The 19,180-nt window shown below is 35.9% G+C and overlaps 1 protein-coding gene across 6 annotated transcripts in view; it reads left to right on the forward strand.

Annotated features, from left to right (window-relative positions):
- Nucleotides 1-17,332, forward strand: part of LOC110449986 (sodium/myo-inositol cotransporter-like) — a 27,965-nt gene extending 10,633 nt beyond the window's left edge. For all 6 annotated transcript variants that reach the window (XM_021497180.1, XM_021497183.1, XM_021497181.1 and 3 more), the window contains exons 5-16: nucleotides 113-172; nucleotides 738-842; nucleotides 6,679-6,784; nucleotides 8,741-8,821; nucleotides 9,063-9,274; nucleotides 9,692-9,827; nucleotides 10,884-10,991; nucleotides 11,633-11,783; nucleotides 12,631-12,799; nucleotides 13,592-13,810; nucleotides 14,676-14,898; nucleotides 16,540-17,332. In XM_021497180.1, coding sequence (XP_021352855.1) covers nucleotides 113-172; nucleotides 738-842; nucleotides 6,679-6,784; nucleotides 8,741-8,821; nucleotides 9,063-9,274; nucleotides 9,692-9,827; nucleotides 10,884-10,991; nucleotides 11,633-11,783; nucleotides 12,631-12,799; nucleotides 13,592-13,810; nucleotides 14,676-14,898; nucleotides 16,540-16,772 — 1,803 coding nt within the window. In that variant the 3' untranslated portion in view covers nucleotides 16,773-17,332. The remainder of the gene's footprint in view (nucleotides 1-112; nucleotides 173-737; nucleotides 843-6,678; nucleotides 6,785-8,740; nucleotides 8,822-9,062; nucleotides 9,275-9,691; nucleotides 9,828-10,883; nucleotides 10,992-11,632; nucleotides 11,784-12,630; nucleotides 12,800-13,591; nucleotides 13,811-14,675; nucleotides 14,899-16,539) is intronic.
- Nucleotides 17,333-19,180: the final 1,848 nt, after the last annotated feature.

A 19,180-nucleotide genomic window follows, 5' to 3' on the forward strand; every position in this document is an offset into this window, starting at 1 on the left:
CTCTCTCTCTCTCTCTCTCTCTCTCTCTCTCTCTCTCTCTCTCATAATACTAGTCACAGTTAATATAATCTAGATGATAAACACTTACTTGTTTTATATTATCTGTTTGTAGGCGATTCTGCTGCTACAGCTGCTGGGCTGGATATTTATACCTGTGTATATAGCATGTGGGGTAAGTAAACTTTTCTGTTAACATGTAATACATATGCACTTCATTTATTTTACAATCATTATGAAACCAGTTTACTTTATATATCATTCTTTTTGGCCTGGTTGTTAGCGCACAGGGATTCTTAGTGTAGGAGGAAACTGAAGCAACTGGCGAAAATCAACTTGGTCGGGCAGGTGACCTCATACCTGTTCACGTCCGATTGGAGAATCGAACCCCAGCCGTCTTGATGAAAGGCGAGTGCGCTATCCACTGCGCCACTCGACTAAACAATCATTAACTGAAATTCTATTTTAAAAGCGACATATGATTTTATTAATTTATTATTATATATATAGCAATAACATCCACGAGTACTAAATCTCGCCAGTACTCGCAAGCCCAATCTTTGGGCTCTGCAGACGATATTTTATCTGTTGGTTAGGAATCACACTTCTTACGTGTTAAATGTCTGGTGTACATATAACACAATGTCCCAAACTATGTTTTGAATAATGAACTAAAAGTATTAAAATAATAGCTTTGTGATCATATAGTAGTTGGCGTATTGTTTCCATTCCTCTTGCAGACGTACACAATGCCGGAATACCTGTCGAAGAGGTTTGGAGGGAAGAGACTCCGGGTCTACTTCGCTGTCCTCTCTCTTATCCTCTATATCTTCACCAAGTGTTCCGTGAGTAGGTTGTATTGTGATATTGATGGGGGCCACGGTTGCCAAGTTGTTAAGGCGTCTGACATTCTGCTACCACTAGCCCTCCACCACTGGGTCGCTGGTTACGTGGGGCAGACGCCAGGTACTGGTCGCAGGTTGGTGTTTTTCTCCGGGTAATCCGGCTTTCCTCCGCCACCAAAACCTGGCACGTCCTTAAATGACCATAGCTGTTTATAGGACTTAGAACACAAACAAACCAAAAGTGATATTGATGTACAAATCTGGTCTCCTTAATCTAGTCGCTACTAATCAGGTTGTCCCATTATCCAGTCTGTGTTTCAGATAGAGTGGTGTATTTCTGTCCGTTTTCCTAATCTATCCGCTTGAGCTTGATATGAAGATGTCTGGTTAAAGATATTGTATTGATATTGTTGTCATGGATATATTTACGTTTGTTTCCATGTGTTGTCATGGACATATTTACGTTTATTTCCATGTGTTGTCATGGATATATATACGTGTATTTCCAAGTGTTGTCATGGACATATTTACGTTTGTTTCCATGTGTTGTCATAGATATATTTACGTTTGTTTCCAAGTGTTGTCATGGACATGTTTACGTTTGTTTACATGTGTTGTCATGGATATATTTACGTTTGTTTCCAAGTGTTGTCATGGACATATTTACGTTTGTTTCCATGTGTTGTCATGGATATATTTACGTTTGCTTACATGTGTTGTCATGGATATATATACGTGTATTTCCAAGTGTTGTCATTGATATATTAACGTGTATTTCCATGTGTTGTCATGGACATATTTACGTTTGTTTCCAAGTGTTGTCATGGATATATATACGTTTATTTCCATGTGTTGTCATGGATATATTTACGTTTGTTTCCAAGTGTTGTCAGGGACATATTTACGTTTGTTTCCATGTGTTGTCATGGATATATTTACGTTTATTTCCAAGTGCTGTCATTGATATATTTACGTTTGTTTACATGTGTTGTCATGGACATGTTTACGTTTGTTTCCAAGTGTTGTCATTGATATATATATATACGTGTATTTCCAAGTGTTGTCATTGATATATATATACGTGTATTTCCATGTGTTGTCATTGATTAATATATACGTGCATTTCCATGTGTTGTCATTGATACATTTACGTTTATTTCCAAGGGTTGTCATGGATATATTTACGTTTGTTTCCATGTGTTGTCATGGATATATTTACGTTTGTTTCCATGTGTTGTCATGGACATGTTTACGTTTGTTTCCAATTGTTTTCATGGACATATTTACGTTTGTTTCCATGTGTTGTCATGTATATCTTTAAATGCGTTTATATTTGCTAACAAATGCATATCATAAATATGTTTGTTTGTTTGCATTTCTTGCCAATTTATGATAATTGTTTCACCTTGTTGCCATCTCAATTGTTGTTATTGATACCTTTTTGACATTATAGATCACTTTGCTTATACTTTTATAGATACTATATATTATATACTATATAGATACTTTTTCCGATATTGTTGATCTGTAATGCAATCTGCAATTGTTTATCCGTGTTGCTATGGATACCTATCTGACATTGTTGATCTGTGTTTCTATGATACTTATCTGATATTGTTCATATGTGTTACTATGGATACCTATCTGACATTGTTGATCTGTGTTACTATGGATACCTATCTGATATTGTTGAGCTGTGTTACTATGGATACCTATCTGATATTGTTGATCTGTGTTGCTATAGATACCTATCTGACATTGTTGATCTGTGTTGCTATGGGTACCTATCTGACATTGTTGATCTGTGTTGCCTTGGATACTTATCTGACATTGTTGATCTGTGTTGCTATGATACTTATCTGATATTGTTGATCTGTAATGCAATCTGCAATTGTTTATCCGTGTTGCTATGGATACCTCTCTGACATTGTTGATCTTTGTTGCTATGGATACTTATCTGACACTTTTGATCTGTGTTTGTGTGATACCTATCTGACATTGTTAATCTGTGTTTGTATGATACGTATCTGACATTGTTATGGACATATTTACGTTTGTTTCAAAGTGTTGTCATGGACACGTTTAGGTTTTTTTCCATGTGTTGTGCTTGATATATATATATACGTGTATTTCCAAGTGTTGTCAGGGACATATTTACGTTTGTTTCAAAGTGTTGTCATGGATATATTTACGTTTGTTTCCATGTTTTGGCATAGATATATTTACGTTTGTTTCAAAGTGTTGTCATGGATGTATTTACGTTTGTTTCAAAGTGTTGTCATGGATGTATTTACGTTTGTTTCAAAGTGTTGTCATGGACATATTTACGTTTGTTTCAAAGTGTTGTCATGGACATGTTTACGTTTGTTTACATGTGTTGTCATGGATAGATTTACGTTTGTTTCAAAGTGTTGTCATGGACACGTTTAGGTTTTTTTCCATGTGTTGTGCTTGATATATATATATACGTGTATTTCCAAGTGTTGTCATCGACATGTTTACGTTTGTTTCCATGTGTTGTCGTGGATATATTTACGTTTGTTTCAAAGTGTTGTCATGGACACGTTTAGGTTTTTTTCCATGTGTTGTGCTTGATATATATATATACGTGTATTTCCAAGTGTTGTCAGGGACATATTTACGTTTGTTTCAAAGTGTTGTCATGGACATGTTTACGTTTGTTTCCATGTTTTGGCATAGATATATTTACGTTTATTTCCAAGGGTTGTCATGGATATATGTACGTTTATTTCCATGAGTTGTCATGGATATATGTACGTTTATTTCCATGTGCTGTCATGGATATATTTACGTTTATTTCCAAGGGTTGTCATGGATATATTTACGTTTATTTCCAAGGGTTGTCATGGATATATTTACGTTTATTTCCAAGGGTTGTCATGGATATATATATGTTTATTTCCATGTGTTGTCGTGGATATATTTACGTTTATTTCCAAGGGTTGTCATGGATATATATATGTTTATTTCCATGTGTTGTCGTGGATATATTTACGTTTGTTTCCATGTTTTGGCATAGATATATTTACGTTTATTTCCAAGGGTTGTCATGGATATATCTACGTTTGTTTCCAAGTGTTATCATGGATACCTATCTGACATTGTTGATCTGTGTTACTATGGATACCTGTCTGACATTGTTGAGCTGTGTTACTATGGATACCTATCTGATATTGTTGATCTGTGTTGCTATAGAAACCTATCTGACATTGTTGATCTGTGTTGCTATGGATACCTATCTGACATTGTTGATCTGTGTTGCCTTGGATACTTATCTGACATTGTTGATCTGTATTGCTATGATACTTATCTGACATTTTTGATCCGTGTTTGTATGATACCTATCTGACATTGTTGATCTGTGTTTGTATGATAACTATCTGACATTGTTGATCCGTGTTGCTATGATACCTATCTGACATTGTTGACCTGTGTTGCTATAGATACTTATCTGACATTGTTGATCTGTGTTTGTATGATACCTATCTGATATTGTTGATCTGTGTTGCTATAGAAACCTATCTGACATTGTTGATCTGTGTTGCAATGGATACTTATCTGGCATTGTTGATCTGTGTTGTTATGGATACCTATCTGACATTGTTGATCTGTGTTGCTATGGATACTTATCTGGCATTGTTGATCTGTGTTGTTATGGATACCTATCTGACATTGTTGATCTGTGTTTGTATGATACCTATCTGTCATTGTTGATCTGTGTTTGTATGATTACTATCTGACATTGTTTATCTGTGTTTGTATGATTCCTATCTGATATTGTTGGTCCGTGTTGCTATGGATACTTTTCTCACATTGTTGATCTGTGTTTTTTTGATACCTATCTGACAGTGTTGATCCGTGTTGGTATGGATACTTATCTTGCATTGTTGATCTGTATTGCTATGATACTTAACTGACATTTTTGATCCGTGTTGCTATTGATACCTATCTGACGGGGGTGATCTGTGTTTGTATGATTACTATCTGACATTGTTGATCCGTCTTGCTATGATACCTATCTGATATGGTTGTTCTGTGTTGCTATGGTACCTATCTGATATTGTTGTTCTGTGTTGCTATGGTACCTATCTGATATTGTTGTTCTGTGTTTGTATGATCCCTATCTGACAATGTTGATCTGTGTTGTTATGGATGCCTTTCTGACATTGTTGATCTGTATTGCTATGATACTTATCTGACATTTTTTATCTGTGTTTGTATGATCCCTATCTGACATTTTTGATCCGTGTTTGTATGATTCCTATCTGATATTGTTGGTCCGTGTTGCTATGGATACCTTTCTGACATTGTTGACCTGTTTTACTATGATACCTATCTGACATTGTTGATCTGTGTTGCTATGGATACCTATCTGATATTGTTGATCCGTGTTGCTATGGATACTTTTCTGACATTGTTGATCTGTGTTACTATGATACCTATCTGACATTGTTGATCTGTGTTGCTATGATACCTATCTGACATTGTTGATCCGTGTTGCTATGGATACTTATCTGACATTGTTGATCTGTGTTGCTATGGATACCTATCTGAAATTGTTGATCTGTGTTACTATGGTACGTATCTGACATTGTTGATCTGTGTTTGTATGATACCTATCTGACATTGTTGATCCGTGTTGCTATGGATACTTATCTGACATTGTTGATCTGTGTTTGGATGATACCTATCTGACATTGTTGATTTGTGTTGCTATGAATACCTATCTGACATTGTTGATCTGTGTTGCTATGGATTCCTATCTGAAATTGTTGATCTGTGTTACTATGGTACGTATCTGACATTGTTGATCTGTGTTTGTATGATACCTATCTGACATTGTTGATCTGTGTTGCTATGATACCTATCTGACATTGTTGATCCGTGTTTGTCTGATACCTATCTGACATTGTTGATCTGTGTTGCTATGATACTTATCTGACATTGCTGATCTGTGTAGCTATGGATACCTATCTGACATTGTTGATCTGTGTTCCTATGGATACCTATCTGATATTGTTGATCCGTGTTGCTATGGATACTTTTCTGACATTGTTGATCTGTGTTACTATAATACCTATCTGACATTGTTGATCTGTGTTGCTATGATACCTATCTGACATTGTTGATATATGTAGCTATGGATACCTATCTGACATTGTTGATCTGTGTTGCTATGGATAACTATCTGAAATTGTTGATCTGTGTTACTATGGTACGTATCTGACATTGTTGATCTGTGTTTGTATGATACCTATCTGACATTGTAGATCTGTGTTACTATGATACCTATCTGACATTGTTGATCCGTGTTGCTATGATACTTATGTGACATTGTTGATCTGTGTTTGGATGATACCTATCTGACATTGTTGATCTGTGTTGCTATGATTCCTATCTGACATTGTTGATATATGTAGCTATGGATACCTATCTGACATTGTTGATCTGTGTTGCTATGGATACCTATCTGACATTGTTGATCCGTGTTGCTATGATACTTATCTGACATTGTTGATCTGTGTTTGGATGATACCTATCTGACATTGTTGATCCGTGTTTGTATGATACCTATCTGACATTGTTGATCTGTGTTGCTAAGGATACCTATCTGACATTGTTGATCCGTGTTTGTATGATACCTATCTGAGATTGTTGATCTGTGTTGCTAAGGATACCTATCTGACATTGTTGATCTGTGTTGCTATGATACCTATCTGACATTGTTGATATATGTAGCTATGGATACCTATCTGACATTGTTGATCTGTGTTGCTATGGATACCTATCTGACATTGTTGATTTTCGTTGCTAGGGAGACTTGTTTACCGGCGCCCTGTTTATCCAGCAGTCTTTGAGATGGGACCTTTACACCAGCATCTTCGTCCTTGTTCTCATCACCGGGATCCTCACCATGACAGGTAAAAATTTGATCAAAGGGTCAAGGTCACACTTATAGTTCAGGTAATGTTCCGTCACACTTTGTGCAACATAGGTTATAGTGTCACGTCATACTCTTGTCTAAGGTCATTTATAGAAATCAAATATAGGTCAAAGTCACGTGTAAAAAAAAATTCTCATATTGTTATGATAACGTGACGTCATGCAGAGTGTCAAGGTTTCAAATACTTAAACACTGTAGGCAAAACGTAGGACGTCAGCGAACTCAACATAGAAACCCTCGTATGGTAAAGACTGACAAGTTATTACCATTTGAAAATGGTGAAAGATCATCATTGAACATAACGAGTAGAAAATCAACTTGAGACTTTGCCTTATGGAATTTCTTAAGGTTGTAACATTATCCAACTTGAAGAAAATAGTTCATGATGTCCCCAGGAGCTTTAATTAACATTAAACCTGTCAGTTAACGTAATCGAGCCGTTTATATTGACATTTCATTTTCGGTATACTGCCATCAATCAAATGTTATGTCAAATGAAATTCTGATTAAAGTGGTTTGACATAACATCAGAGAATATGAAAGGATTGGCCAAGAAAAGAGATAAAGAGACTTTGGAGATATGTTGGTTTTGAGGGAAGTCAGATGAATATATCGATGATGAAAATAAACGAGTGGCATTATATCGAGGATTTACTGATATAAACGAGGGGCATTATATCAAAGATTTACTGATATAAACGAGTGGCATTATATCGAGGATTTACTGATATAAACGAGGGGCATTATATCAAAGATTTACTGATATAAACGAGGGGCATTATATCAAGGATTTACTGATATAAATGAGGGGCATTTAATCGAGGTTTTAATTTATGTAAATGAGGGGCATTTTATCGAGGTTTTAACTGATATAAATATGAGGGGCATGTTATCGAGGTTTTACTGTATATAAATGAGGAGCATTTTATCGAGGTTTTACTTTTTACAAATGAGGGACATTTTATCGAGGTTTTTCTGTACATGCACACGATGGGCATGATATCAAGGATTTACAGTATATAAATGAGGGGCAATATATCGAGGTTTTACTGTATATAAACTAAGGGCATCCTATCAAGATTTTATTTGATATAAACGACGGGCATTGTATCAAGGTTTTACTGTATATACAAAGATTGGGCATTATATCGAGGTTTTATTGTATATAAAACGACGGGCATTATATCGAGGTTTTAATGTATATATACAGGAAGGGCATTATATTGAGGTTTTACTGTATATAAACGACGGGCATTGTATAAAGGTTTTAATGAATATACAAAGAAGGGGCATTATTGAGGTTTTACTGTATATAAACGACGGGCATTATATCGAGGTTTTACTGTATACAAACGATGGGCATTATATCGAGGTTTTATTGTATATAAAAACGACAGATATTATATCGAGGTTTTACTGTATATGCACGAAGGGCATTATATCCAGGTTTTACTGTATATAAACGAGGGGCATTATATTGATGTTTTACGTGGATCAATTTATATACACGAGGGGCATTACATCGAGGTTTTACTGTATATAAAAACGACGGGCATTATATCGAGGTTTTACTGTATATAAACGACTGGCATTGTATGAAGGTTTTAATGAATATACAAAGAAAGGGCATTATATCGAGGTTTTACTGTATATGAACGAAGGACATTATATCGAGGTTTTACTGTAAATAAAAACGACAGGTATTATATCGAGGTTTTACTGTATATAAACGAGGGCATTATATTGATGTTTTACGTGGATCAATGTATATACACGACAGGTATTATATCGAGGTTTTACTGTATATGAACGAAGGGCATTTTATCAAGGTTTTACTGTATATGAACGAAGGGCATTTTATCAAGGTTTTACTGTATATGAACGAAGGGCATTTTATCTAGGTTTTACTGTAAAGTGACTTTGCTTTTGACAGGCGGACTAACGGCCGTGATATACACTGATACTCTACAGGCCTTACTGATGGTGGGCGGGGGCCTTACGCTCATGGGCATCGGTAGGTGGCGCTGTAACATATGTATCTGACATCATTGATAGGTGGCGCTGGTTAAAAGGAACCCATACGTTTTGGTAGGGGTATCCATGTACGTGAGTAAATGACGCTTGTAACTAAATCACAATTACATTCCTCATGATTCTATTGATTCATAGTGAATATTCGAATATTGTCCATTAAATGTCTTTCATTATTATTTAACGCAAATTCATTTTAAATTTGTGTTTTTGTATTGACCCAGCGTTCTCTAGGGTTGGGGGCTACGATGGTATGGTTAGGGGCTACAAGACATCAATGACAAACGAGACCTTCCGAATTCCGAATGCTACATGTCACGAACCAGACCCTAATGCCTTCCGAATGTTGCGCGAGGCTGATGACGATTACATGCCCTGGCCAGGTTTTCTTCTCGGCCAGACACCGGGCTCAATCTGGTACTGGTGTGCAGATCAGGTGCGGCAGAGATATGTCCCTTCTCACATGATATGATTGAGTGATGTTTCTTTAGTAACGCATTACATTAAAGATCTTGGTTGCATATAATGCTTGATTCCTCCATTCCTTTATGTAATTTCGTCCGTCAAATCTATAGCAAATCGGAGAGTTTCAGTAGTGTTCCAAATATATTTAGCATTGATGCTCTCTGGAACAATGTTTTATGAAATCTGTAATCCAATATCTAATTTATTCTAATTCAACGCTTGTCGTATGTGTATTGTTTTGTATGTTCATATAACAGAAAGCACCACACCATGAATATCCTTTCGTTCTCTATAATTGCAGAATACAATAATTTCTGTTCATATTATTTGACCCTAACTTCAACGTGATGACTTAAGCTAGATTAATAACCTTGACCTTTGTCTGCAGGTGATCGTACAAAGATTGCTAGCCGCTAAGAGCATCTCTCACGCACAGGGCGCCACCCTGATGGCCGGTTTCATCAAGATTCTCCCCCTTTTCATGATGGTCATGCCCGGAATGATTAGCCGAATTCTGTATGCAGGTAAATATAATCTCGATAAACAGCAGGTAAGATTGAATATTTAGTACTCTCTAAACCAAGATAAAATATTTCTTCCTGAATATTTATTATTCGCTAAACCAAGATAAAATATCTCGTCGTGACTATTTAGTACTCTCTAAACAAGATAAAATATCTCTTCATGAATATTTAGTACTCTCTAAACCAAGATAAAATATCTCGTCGTGACTATTTAGTACTCTCTAAACCAAGATAAAATATCTCGTCGTGACTATTTAGTACACTGTAAACAAAGATAAAATATCTCGTCGTGACTATCTAGTACTCTCTAAACCAAGATGAAATATCTCGTTGTGACTATTTAGTACTCTCTAAACAAGAACAAATATCTCGTCGTGACTATTTAGTACTCTCTAAACCAAGATAAAATATCTCGTCGTGACTATTTAGTACTCTCTAAACAAGATAAAGTATTTCGTCGTGAATATTCAGTACTCTCTAAACAAAGATATCATATCTCTTCGTGAATATTTAGGACTCTCTAAACCCAATAAATTACTTCTTCATGAACATTTATTGCTCTCTACACTTATACTGATGAGGTTTAAGCACGATACTCTCGAAACCAAAATTGTCAAATGTCTAATTCTCTTTAAAATTCAATATTCTCTAAATCTAACAAAAATATTCTAAGAATGAACCAAGATCTTTAACGAACATATAATATTTTCTGCTTCAATAATTGGGTAATATCTGCATCTCTAAACGAATATGTTATACTCCTAAAGTTTGATAATCTCGAAGATTATTAGATAATCTTTAACACATGATTTCATACTCTCTAAATTTTATCTCTTTGTAAATCTTTACTTAAAATTGCTGAAAACGACACTAAATGGTCAATCTTCGACCGAGTAACCGGTTACCCGGCTAATCGTTTACAACCCTACCCTAAAGATTTGGTTCCATCCAATAATTCATAATCTCTCAATCTTTTCTAAAAGAAATTATTGAACAAGAAACTGTGTAAGTTTCAAATGTGAAATGTCGTTATAATCTTTAAATATTTTTCCCCAGACGAGGTAGCGTGTGTTGACAAGGACATCTGTTACACGGTGTGTCAGAGCTACGCTGGCTGTTCTAACATCGCCTACCCAAGGCTGGTGCTAGGAATCATGCCGGAAGGTAGGTGTACTCCAATCAGACATATAGCCCCCATACCATGCCCTCATATCAATAAAAACAGGCTTCATTTATTCATATCAATGCCTTGTTCTGAAGGTTATGGTCTGATATTGTGTTGAGGTGTGACATATTATCTGCGCCAAACGAGAGGTTACCGTTTTATCCTGATCTATTTCGTGTTACCATAAGATCATATAGGCAATCTTATAAAACTATGTATTGTCTGCAAAAGGAGTTAATAATTGCTTTAGTACATTACATGACTTTAAACTGTCAAATATAACTCAAACACGGACACTTGACACAAATTGGTCGACTGATGAGAGCGCCTTAGTGATGAGCGTAAGCAATGTAAAAGTGCATGGTTATATTGCAACGACTTTTTCGTCAGAGTGAATGCTTTTGTAGTCAATGAAAAGCGATGATTTTTATCACATGATGATTGTCATTCTACGACATCAATATATTAATAAAGGTTTGTTAAGAATAAATATAACTATACAGCTTCCTTAACTTGTTCATGGGTGTGCGCATCCTTTACAAAATAAATTCTCATTGACGGAACAGAAGTGTATAAGGCCATGCAAATTGCAGTCTATTGCCTCACCCGTAACGAATGATACCGAATCTATGTGTTGTAGGTTTGAGGGGACTGATGATGGCGGTGATGATAGCGGCCCTCATGAGTGACCTTGACTCCATTTTTAACAGCGCGAGCACTCTCTTCACCATCGATATTTATAAGAGGATCCGAAAAACTGCTTCCGTAAAGGAACTTCTCATCGTGGGCAGGTTTGTATGTAAGGGGCAAACAACAGACAAAGGGCGTGGCTTATAACAGACACGGGCGTTGCTTATAAACAGACACGGGCGTTGCTTATAAACAGGCAAGGGACGGGGTTTATAACAGACACGGGCGTTGCTTATAAACAGACACGGGCGTTGCTTATAACAGGCAAGGGACGGGGTTTATAACAGACACGGGCGTTGCTTATAAAGACAGATGTGTCGCGTATAAACAGACAAGGGACGTTATTACAGGCATGTTTGTACAATTGTATGTGTAGGTGTGACTTATATCAAAGGGGCATGGTTGCAGACAGGTTTACTTATATGGGTCGGGGCGCAGTTAAAGCAAACAAAAATGATGCAGATTAAGGCAGGTTTGTATGTTTATGGGAGCGGTCTATACAGCAAACAAGTTGCGTGTTAATAGGCAGGTTTGAATGTATGGATCGGGCGTGTCTATTACAAACAAGGGGCGTGGATGTGGCTAGTTTATACTCATAAGCTTGACTTATAACATACTAAGGGCATTGTTGTAGGCAAATTGGCTATGTGTATAAGGGCTCGGTTAACAAAAAAACCTTATATCTCTATTGTGATGTGTATTATTCAACACACTATGGCTACGTTTTTTAACGTCATCATTAGCAGTGACGGATTCAGGTGATTCCAGGAATTCAAAATTTTCATATTCTTTCAGATTCTTTCGAAAATAATGTCTTTGCACTTTTTTTATTTGGAAACCCATCCAGACAGTGTTCAACTCCCAACCTTCATAACCCCTCCCCCTCGTTCAGTCTCTGGATCCGCCTCTGCAGTAGTGACATATCTGATATACAGTTACCTGTTGTAGGGTTTTTATCCTGGTAATGATCGGCGTCAGCATTGCCTGGGTACCCATCCTAAAAGAGACCCAAGGGGGCCAAGTATTTATATACATACAGGAAATCACTAACTATCTGGCCCCGCCCTTCGCCGCTGTCTTCCTCCTGGCGGTATTGGTTCCCCAGGTCAACGAGAAGGTAAACACTCAGAAACCCTGACCTCACTACTGGGTATCCTCCAGTTACCGATTTTATTATTTTATATATCAAGTTTAATTTTTTTATTTATTTATTTTAATTTTTAATTAACTATTTATTTATTTTATATTTTTTATTTATTTATTATTTTTCTTCTTTTTTCAAAACTCAAAAAAATCATTTATAATACATGCAGATGAAAATGTAACATTTTTCTCCAAATCAACAATTATATAATGGTAGATAATATATAGATAATCAAATGAAGAAGACAATCGCCTGTATTAGAATAAAGGTAGCGTTGATGGCAATGTTATTCAAGTCTGTTAATGGCCGTTATATATGTTTCTGATTTTAATTGATTCTTCAAATCCCGTTCTCTGCTTTAATGACAATGCGGCTGCAATATATTGATCAGAGATTGTTGATAGTTTCGTGAGTGTATATTTTCGTAATGATACCGTAAATCCTAAATAAACAAACTTTTATTAATCGTGAAAAAAAATTCATCGAATTTTCATGAAGCATTTCCATTTTGGTTATGGATGCTTATGCAAAAATGGACTATAAACTTTAAAAATCAAAACATTGGCACATGGAAGATATGTTTTAAGAGTTTGTGCTCATTTCGATTTGTCATAGGCAGAAAGTGTATTGTGATGTCATGAATACCACATGACGTCATGATAAAATAATTCAAAATCCATACTTATCGAACGTTTAAATTCTTGTTCTGAACATTTAGCTTATCTGTTGTTCAAAAAGTACATGTTTTGATGTGTTTCCTGACAGGGGGCGTTCTGGTCGCTAATGGTGGCGCTGATTGCCGGGATCACCCGGATGGTGTTGGTGTTCGTGTATTACGACAGTGGGGACTGTCTCCACCCCGATCCTCGCCCAGACATCATTAAGAACTTCCACTATATGTATTTCTCCCTCTTCATCACACTCATGACTGCAGCCCTAGCAATCATCATCAGCCTTTTAACCGGCAAACCGGACCCAAAATATGTAAGTTGATTGAATTAACGATATGCTACCGCTGATTTTCGGAGATAATCTTCCAAAAAAAATATCACTATTATTTTCTAGAAGTATTTAATGCTCTTCGCGAATTAAATTAAAAATGTTTAAATAATAACAATTTATTTTTTAAACGATTCACTTGAGCCTTCAGTAAGCATTATATTATAAAAAAAAAATACATTTTGTCACTCTATCAACTGTATTGCATTATAGCGTATATATGATCTTATATTATAGCAAAATTAGAAACTTTATTTATTTTAATTATACTAATCACTCCTGTTGGTCCGGTTGTTAGCGCGGGTAAGGGGAGGCTAATGGTGGGAGAAACCGGAGTACCGCGAGAAAAATTCACGTGGTCAGGCTGGTGACCCACATACCTTTTCACGTCCGGTCGGGGAATCGAACCCCGGCCGTCTTGTTGAAAGACGAGTGCGTTATCCACTTCGCCATCCAACCACCCTACTTCTATTTTTCATATTGTTTATTTCGTTTTCCTCTGCCGAGATTATAAAACAATCGTTACACATTCTAATTATCTTGCAAGAAATTTAAACGACTTGAAGAACATAATTTCGTATGATCATACATATAAGACTGCAAAACAGGTAACAGGTAACAAATTTACATAAGCGTCACGACACTTGTTTTTGTTTCCTTTTCTGTTTTATAAAACATGTATTTCGATGTATTGTCAAACAAAATTTGAATAAAACAAAGTTAAAACCAAGACTGCAAAAGGAGAAACCAACAAACCAAAACTTCACTTTTTTATTCTTTTTTCTAAATTCCGGTCAAATCCTTGATTGGAAGTTTATGATATTATTTCATTTTCTTTTTATTAACACAGATTCATCGAACCACTTTTTGGACACGGTTCCAGAAAGCTCTCCCCAAGGATTCCGAGTCGGGCCAAAGTCGGAAGGGATACGACAACCCCGCACTAAGTACAGAAGACATCGCTCTCCAAGTCCCTTTCCAGATGACATTAGGGGTCAAAAGGGTCAAAGACGCAACGGAAACCAGGAAAGTTTTCCGGGACCCAGGATTGGACAAAGGGCGACCTCCACCAGGTATTTAATATGTATTTAATTCAATGCATCTTGGTGAAATGTTTGAACGAAGCTGTGTTACCACCATATACCACCATAGTTACATAATAACATAAACTTAATTTATTTTACAACAATTTTGAAACAATACACAAGCTATGAAACACGTTATTATGCCTTATATTATTCGCTCTTGTCGGCCCGGTTGTAAGCGTGGGGGTCTTAATGTGAGAGGATACCGGAGTACTAAGAAAAGCCACGTTGTCGGGCAGGTGACCCTTTACCTTTTCACGTCCAATAGGGGAATCGAACCCCGGCCGCCTTGGTGAAAGCGAGTGCGTTATCCGCTGCGCCATCTGACAACCATTACTTAAACGATTCATTCAAATTCTCATAATTTGATTTTGGCTATTCCCCCAACGCGAGACTTTCCAGGTTATATCACATAACCTAAGAAATAAACAACACAAAAAGAGATGACGGTACATGCGCCGCGGTAATTGTTATTCTAACTTCTGATTGGTGTAAGTTTCTTGGCGATGAAATTACAACGCAATGATGTGTTTTCATGCAAAAATCATTTCATTTTTATCAGAAATTATTAAATATTCATTAAGTGTTGCCTGTTTTTTGTTTAAACTAAAATGTATTTCTTAAAATCTTACGTTCAAAACAACAAAGAATTGTTTATGTATTGTTAAAAATAATTTCTTTAAGTTTAAGATAATCTTAAACAAACTTTATTTAACAAACGTTGGAACAGTTAATTTTGCGTGAACAAGGTTGCGTTTTTTGTTGTTACCATTTCAGTCAATCGGAAACCTTTTGGATTTTTTTACCAAAGTTTGACTATGAAGTAACTGCTTATTCTAACAGCGCGACCCAAAAACGGACCAATTTCTAATTGAAAAAAAATCACATTTAAGTGTAATAGCTCTTTGTATTATTCTATCTGGCATACATTTTAAGTTGGCATGTTTTTTAAGAAACTGCACAGCTGCATGGACGCATTTTTCTCGCCAATTGACCACTGAACTCGATGTAATGCTCAAAGGAGTTTAATATCATTAACTCTAAATTCTATAATGTGATATGCTGTCCAAACTATATGCTCAAACTTCAGATAATTGATGTCGTCAAAAGTAGGTCACTGCCACCAGTTGAAATGTACTATTTCTGTTATTTCAAATAGGCTCCGGTGTCTACTCACTGTGATAAAAACATGTGTTTTACATTGTTTGCTTTCGTTTTAATTCAGATTCATCTATGAATTAGGTTAAACAATATTATGTACAATAGAACTTTCAATAGATGTCTTGACAATAAAAGTCATCGAAAGAAAGGATTTCCGCCGCAATATATTTGATAATCTGAACTTGTTTCATATCTCAAACACCTATTGAAAATCCATCATCTTTTTGAATACTAGTTTTGGAGAATGTTCTTCATAAGTCCACATATCACGATAATTTAAATTCGCTAAAGGAAAATTCGCTATATGTTCCTCGCAAAACTTAGGTAAAACTTAAAAACTGCAAAAATAAATAGCTCGTGAACTTTTGATGATTTAGTTACAGATCCTTTCACGCCAAACACCAGTATGTCAGACTTGTTTTCTTTTCGTAGATACACTACAATTATCTTGGTTTATCTGTTTTTCAGAACTAGAAGGAAAGACTTCATGCAAAGAACAATTGGTACAACTTGTATGTGGATTTGGCGGGAAAGGAGTTGACGAAGAAAAGGAACGCGCCATGCAACTGCACATGGAGAAAGTGTCGGAGTTAAAACAGGACCCCCGGGCACGTGCAGTGTTAACTATAGGTCTGGTGGTGATACTACTGTGTGGGACCGCTCTCTACATATTCTGGTCTTTCTGGCAGTACACACCTTAGGCATGCTAATGTTGAGTCAGAGCTTCAAGATCCACTAACTACAGCTAAAAATTGTTAAAACATGAAAATTAAAAAAAAAAAATAAAAAATGGAAACCTGACTATTTCATGAATCTTATGAAAGTGATAAAAATAGATACAATAAACAAATTCCTACTAACAAAAACAACATTCCTAATGTACAAATCAGCGTGGCATGACCAGGATTCGAACCCGGAATTGCGCTCTTACTAACTGAGCTACATGTTCCTGATCATCGGACGTGCTTTGGTCCAACTGTGCTCTACAGTTACATCAAAACGAAAGTTAAGGAGGGATTACTGTATATACGAACCCATAGTGGATTCTCATGTGGCTTGCATGCAGTTGAACAGGAATCCGTAATTGTACATTAGTGGCTAAATATATAATAGTGGCTACGCTGTTTTGGTATAATGTTTATTGGTAGCAATGCGGATTGGTAAGGTGCACAAGTGGTAGCTTTAAGGACTCGCACAACTAAATCATTTAATATATGTTATTACTAAGATTTTTAGCTTAAAGCTAGTTCAACACTAGTGACAACTGTTTAGATTCATAGATATATACCTGACAAAGGCTTCAAAGGGCATATTTTGGCAGGTTTAGTGGCATATACGAGCGCTACAGGCGTCTGCTTTTGAAAACCGGAAGTTAACAAGCCCAACCGGTGGAGTGGGATGGAACACCCATGCCTTTTGACCCCATATTAATCCGCAATCACATTTTAAAAACTACCAAAATAATACATTTATCTAAATTTAAATATCTGTAGATTTCATTCAATGTGAAATATGTCAACACTTATCTATCTAAATTACTCAGAGGCACTGTATTAATCCGGAACAAATTTTAGGTAGGCATTACAATTGTATGAAACACTGTACACTGATTCTGTCAGTACTACTGTACACTGATTCTGACAGTAGTACTGTACACTGATTCTGACAGTAGTACTGTACACTGATTCTGACAGTAGTACTGTACACTGATTCTGATAGTACTACTGTATACTGATTCTGACAGTAGTACTGTACACTGATTTTGACAGTAGTACTGTACACTGATTCTGACAGTAGTACTGTACACTGATTCTGACAGTACTACTGCACACTGATTCTGACAGTAGTACTGTACACTGATTCTGACAGTAGTACTGTAAGTGTTTATCCCGAATTTAATGGTAGATACATAAGTATAAGATTTGCTGAAGTTGGCAGAAGAAGCAAAAGCACAAACGCTTTTTTAAGAGATAGAAACATAGGTTGCTATGTTGATTGATGAAAGAACATTTCCTAATTTAGCAGTGGAGGCATTAGTAGCTAAGATAAGTAGATCGGTAAGAAGAACTACTGATTTTGGCAGCAGAAACATTACTAGGAGTAGTTTTAGTATGTATACTGAATTATAATAGAACAGTTGTGATTATGTTTGTTTTGGCTGAAGAAACAACATAAATAAATCTGCTGAATGACATTACCAGTCAGCGCCATTACCGCTGTTCATTGAAATTGATTCACGTATGGCAGTCATCATTAACATCTTCTAGGTAAATCTCGTGTACATTTGATAGTTATGCTAGTGTGAAATATCGTGTACATATGATAGTTATGCTAGTGTGAACTATCGTGTAAATATGATAGTTATGCCAGTGTGAAATCTCGTGTACATATGATAGTTATGCTAGTGTGAAATCTCGTGTACATATGATAGTTATGGTAGTGTGAAATCTCGTGTACATGTGATTGTTATGCTAGTGTGAAATCTCGTGTACATATGATAGTTATGCTAGTGTGGGATCTCGTGTACATATGATAGTTATGCTAGTGTGAAATCTCGTGTACATATGATAGTTATGCTAGTGTAAAATCTCGTGTACATTTGATAGTTATGCTAGTGTGAAATCTCGTGTACATATGATAGCTATGCTAGTGTGAAATCTCGTGTACATATGATAGTTATGCTAGTGTGAAATCTCGTGTACATATGATTGTTATGCTAGTGTGAAATCTCGTGTACATCTGATTGTTATGCTAGTGTGAAATATCGTGTACATATGATAGTTATGCTAATGTTAAATATCGTGTACATATGTTCGATATACATGTAGGACATTTACAAGGGGAGGCTTTATCTCCCATGCTGTTTTCTTTATTTGTCAGTGATATGGAGAGCGTTCTTATTAATTCTAATTGCCAGAGTTATCAATTACAACTATTAAATTTATTTCTTATAATGTATGCTGATGACACAGTTTTATTTTCAGAAGATATTAATGATCTTCAAAATATGTTAGATTGTTTGCAAGATTTTACTGAAAAATGGAGCTTAACAGTTAACAGTGAAAGAACCAAAATAGTTATTTTTAGAAAAAGCAAACGGATATTACCT

This window comes from Mizuhopecten yessoensis, unplaced genomic scaffold (assembly GCF_002113885.1).
Source record: "Mizuhopecten yessoensis strain PY_sf001 unplaced genomic scaffold, ASM211388v2 scaffold4865, whole genome shotgun sequence".
Lineage (NCBI taxonomy): Eukaryota > Metazoa > Mollusca > Bivalvia > Pectinida > Pectinidae > Mizuhopecten > Mizuhopecten yessoensis.